Below are 4836 nucleotides of genomic sequence, written 5' to 3'. Positions count from 1 at the left end.
CTAAATTATTTGGTTTTATTTTAAAGGATTCATCTACTTGCTGCTACACCCCACAGAGTGTCTCACTCTTGTGCCACTAGTCTTGAACTTCAGTTTTGTGCCTTAGCTCAACGTAGACGTGCAGTTGACTACAATAATATACTACCCAATAATATATATTCTGATAAAAATCACGTCTCACAATACAGACATAATCAAAGTTGATTATAACAATCTGCACCGTCAAATATGACAATTAGTCAAATTGGCTTTGATTGCATTTTACCAGCATAACATCATAAAGTTTAACATTTCTAACAAAACAAGAGAAACATGTTGACATTAAACGAGGTATTTACATTACAAGGTTGATTTTTTTATTATTACATTCTTGTAGAAACGTAGTAGTACAACAGAAGTAACCGCGACTTATCCACACAGAAAACTTTCAACCCATATTCTTACCCCCGAACTTTAACATGCATGCATATATGTACAATATTGAAATAGTAGTAATAAGTTTATTCCCCATTCTGGTTAAGCCCAGCAGCTGCCGCCTGCGATTCAGCAACTCCGGCTGGAGTGGTGGCCATATTTGTACTGTTCCGTATCTCTGCTCCTATCACCGCCTTTGCATCCTCTCTAGTCACAGGTTTGTCCGCAGGCAACTTCTCAGTTGTATCCTGCATTATTTTCACGAAAAGAAAAACGAAATTGATTAAACACCCTAGAATGTTAAACATAATTACTGATGTACCAAATTAAATGTTAATTTGTACCTCTTATTGGATATAAAAAGGAGACTTGGTGATTCAATATGTTTCAACAAAAGACCAGGTTGCTGATGTTCTCAGCAAAGGTCTTCATGGTCCAGCTTTTCTTCATCATTGTTTCAATCTTAAGCTGGCCTATCCCAGCTAAGATTGAGGGGGAGTATTGGATATATATGCCCAGGTGTATTGAATATGTGCCAGGTCATTAAAACTGCCATATCAGCAGTAGCTTAGGATATAAGCCATTGTATGTTGAACTGACCATATAGAATATTATTTTCCTTGTATTAGATAAGATTGAGTTGTAATAACTGTTGGGATTTTCTCAGAAATACTTTCTTTCTTCCCTCTAAGCTTCTCTGTGTTCTTCAATTTTGCGATTCTTTCATGGAGGTTAAGACCTCTAACACGTCACCAAGTTTCGTTTTATTGACGTCGCGCGGGTTAACAGAGGCTGCATACTGAGCTACACCCGCCACACCTCCGGGTGCTATCTCATTGCGTCCAGTGGCTCTCATTTCAGCAGCTTGTATTGCAGCGGCGTCGCTTTGTTCAATTGGTTTGTCTCCTGCCGTCAGAGCACTGGCCTCCAGCGTTTCACCAATTGTAATAGCATCTCGATCAAGCGCTCCTCCTGGAGATGCCATTGGCACCGGTGGCTCCACATATTGGGCCACAACCTTCAAACGAAGGTAACCAATACATACAGTCATATACATATACATAAGCGCTCACTTTGTTTTTTGAAGCCAACAACGTTCACTATCAATTAGATGTTCCAATTCTTATATTCTTAAAATATAGTGTGAGACAGAAAATAAACACAACATGTAAAATATCTGAAGATAACATATGTACAAAGTTAAAGAAAAAATTGCTAACTTATCTGTTGAGATCCGATGGGAAATTAGAGAAATTACATGTACTTATAAAGAGTTTTAGTTATTGTCAATATCCCTAATTAGTTTTATATCGACAATTAGATATACAAAAAGAGTTGAGTTACTCTTAATACTCGACTTTTTGTGATTATCGTATCAGAGCAGGTTAACTTCTACTATTATATGTGAGAATCCCGCAACATGCATGTTTGATCGTGATACATATAAAATGACGTGTGACATGTGCTCTTTATGTGCTTACGAAGTAAGACTCCTTTCTATGTAACCAATACGGTTTTACGTTGGAACTAGAACAAACGAAAATAACTTGTAACAATAATACAAATTGAAATAGAAAAATATATACCTGTCCAGCAACTTTTTCAGTGACAACCCGGTTGCCATCGGGATTAATTGTTTCAGTAACGGTGACGCCTTCCTCTCGGGCGACTTTAGTGGAGTCAAGGTGGCCAACAAGGCCAAAGCGCTCGTTGTACGTAGCTGCCGACTGCATGACAGCAGCTGGGCCACCCCTCGGATTCTCTCCAAGGACTAGGTTTTCAGCAGCTTGGGCAGTGGCGGCATCGCGTGGCGCGACGGGCCTGTCAGCCAATTCGCCGGAGACATTGAAGACGTCTCCGTATTTTATGGGTTCCTGAACCTCGGACTGGTCCGGTCGGCGTCTTTGTGGCTGTCCCTGGCTCATGTTTTGGGCTTGAATATGACAGATTAGGTTACTTAGAATATTATTTTACAAGTAGTGCAATATAATGTACGTTCCAAATTAAGCAAAATATTTAACTATATATATATATATATATATATGAAATTTGTTGAGGAAGGATGAATATGTATGAGTACGGATTGGGATAAGTGAGAACTGAACGGCAGGATTCTTCAAGTATACAGGTGGCGGATGGAGAATGAAGGTTTTGGATATAGCTCACAGGTGGACGCCATGTTTCATGTTGAACAGAATCTCCGGCGACACTTGGACTTGGGTCGGTGTACGTCTTTATACAACCATTATAAGAACTTTGACACGTGTTATAATTGGCCTCGATAAGTTAGTTAGGGCAACTCTTACACGATGTGAGTTACAACAGTCGAGTGTTATGGATGACACAGTCGGGCACCGATTTGAACAGTCTCAAGACACAATCACATCACCAGTAAGAGTGTATTTAGTTTTGATTGTCACTTCAAAGAAATATAATTTATTTCATCTTAGGAGATGAAATTGCGCTCTTGACCTAATCTTAATTGTTTAGTGTTTAAAATTTTGGATTTGGAATTTGAAATTTTGGCTTTGCATACAAATATTTCCAAGATCTCGAGTGAAAGTGTTCAATGACACAAAGTTGATAGTTCCATTTACTTTATCATAAATAATTGGCATCCAAGAAAAAGTTAAAATGTGATGCAGAAGAGAGAATTTTCTTGGAACATGAAATCAGTGGAAGTCTATTTTTCCTTTTCTCCTCCCAAGATTTAGCCTAGTTTACAAAGGAAACGGCCACATTTTGTATTCCTTTGTCAATTCAACAAGAAAGGATAAGTCATTTTCTAAGGGCTTGGCTTGCACAAGGTGGGTTTAGGGTCTACAACTTTCATAGCAATCGCATCCATATTTTGTGAGTGGGTGATATTTATACATACCTTTTTTTTTATTTTATACGCATGTTTCTTAATTTTTTGTGTCAAATTGAATAAATTAAAGATAATTAAAGAATAAAAATTAATAATATATGTGTTAAAAGTACAAACAATGTGTAGATAGCACCACTATGTAATAAAAATAGAAACCTTTTGATGATAATACCTTTTTAATATCGATCCACCAGCATCAATCCAAAGAAAATTGAATCAAAAGATAAAGATGAATGTGTTCATGAACTTACCATAGGCAAATGTAACGAAGCACATGAACAACCCGACGTAATTAGAGTGTAAATTAACCAAGTTTTTGTATAGCGTAATAACATTGGTCTAATTTTTCTTCATTCAAAACGATGCTTCAAGCGTTTCTGACTATGAAAGTGAGTTTCAAAGACTATTGTGAGAAAAGAAAATAATATAATTGTTTTATTTAAATACAAAAAAATAATACGTCTAAAAGATGTGGAGTTGTAAGTATATTAAAGGGCGCATTCGCAATAGTATTAATTTTGTACACTTACTCAAAATAATATTACTCCTACTGTAAATTGACCCTCAATTGTTTTTCTCTACGTCTATTTTTGCCTTCTTGCTTAGGTGATGAGCCTGTCAAAATTTTAGATACAATTCAGTAATTTACCATCAATTAATATCAATATTATCTTCTATTTATCGCTTATATACAAAAAGCCTTAATTAATTCAATATTGAAACCACTCAGTATATGAGAGATTTGTTTTTTTTTTTTTTGTCAAATGATATATTTTGTTAGATTAGCCGTCGACGGAGTTTGAACCCACACCATCATGCAGGGCTCAACTTCTTTCCACTCAGTATATGAGAGATTTAAGATACGCCTCTACAGAGCCTACTATTCATACTATGATTAACTTCATGTCTCCACAAGCATGCATGAAGATAATTTTGAAACTCATCACACATGAATATTACAATATTCATATATATGCAAAACATATTGTAGCAAATAACAAATAATTTTGAAAAATTGATCTCGAAACGTTCATATGCATTATTATAGCAAGATATTCCAACTTGAAAGAGAAATATTAATTATTGCACAAGAATTAGCCTCCCATTTTCTTCACCCAAAACCTCCTCTTCGTCGGAACTGTTACAACCAGCTTTTCCCCAGTACACGTAGTCCTGGCCAACTCCGGTCTCGTCGAAGCCGGCAGCCGATACCTCCAGAGATCAAGATCGTCCACCACTCCTCCGTCCAACCACCACAAATCACTACCGTCCGTTTTCCTTATCACAGTCTTTGTCACTCCGGGATAAATCTCTATCGTGTAAGCCCGGACAGCAGCGTGGTCGCCAGTTATTCGTTGGGTGGCGGGCGACGGCACATGCTGTTAACTACATTGCAATGGTTGGGAATTGAAAGGAAAATCAAGAACAATGGATGAAGAGAATGATGAACACAGAGATATTAGAAAGAGAAATAGGATTTGTATATTAACTAATCAAATGAAGATTACACATACTGTTTATATAGAAATTCTAACCACTTTAACCAAATACTA

General features: G+C 36.8%; 1 protein-coding gene across 1 annotated transcript; it reads right to left on the bottom strand.

Annotated features, from left to right (window-relative positions):
- Positions 1–315: 315 nt before the first annotated feature.
- Positions 316–2339, bottom strand: LOC103419123 (late embryogenesis abundant protein D-34-like). Its single transcript, XM_029100346.2, has 3 exons — positions 2001–2339; positions 1154–1432; positions 316–662 (listed from the first exon to the last, which is right to left on the bottom strand). Exons 1-3 carry the CDS (start codon positions 2337–2339, stop codon positions 501–503), a joined length of 780 nt encoding a protein of 259 aa, XP_028956179.2. The 3' UTR covers positions 316–500.
- Positions 2340–4836: the final 2497 nt, after the last annotated feature.

Source organism: Malus domestica, chromosome 03 (genome assembly GCF_042453785.1).
Source record: "Malus domestica chromosome 03, GDT2T_hap1".
Classification (NCBI taxonomy): domain Eukaryota; kingdom Viridiplantae; phylum Streptophyta; class Magnoliopsida; order Rosales; family Rosaceae; genus Malus; species Malus domestica.
Note: the sequence above shows the minus strand (reverse complement) of the source record. Positions and strands in the feature narration are given on the sequence as shown.

What these genes read in the sequence shown, in the direction of transcription:
- LOC103419123 (XM_029100346.2), bottom strand. Translation starts at nt 2,339, where the DNA reads ATGAGCCAGGGACAGCCACAAAGACGCCGACCGGACCAGTCCGAGGTT. An exon ending in CTGAAAAAGTTGCTGGACAG is followed by an intron (nt 1,433 to 2,000) that starts GTATATATTTTT and finishes CTTCGTTTGAAG; the next exon opens with GTTGTGGCCCAATATGTGGA. An exon ending in AACTTGGTGACGTGTTAGAG is followed by an intron (nt 663 to 1,153) that starts GTCTTAACCTCC and finishes AAAATAATGCAG; the next exon opens with GATACAACTGAGAAGTTGCC.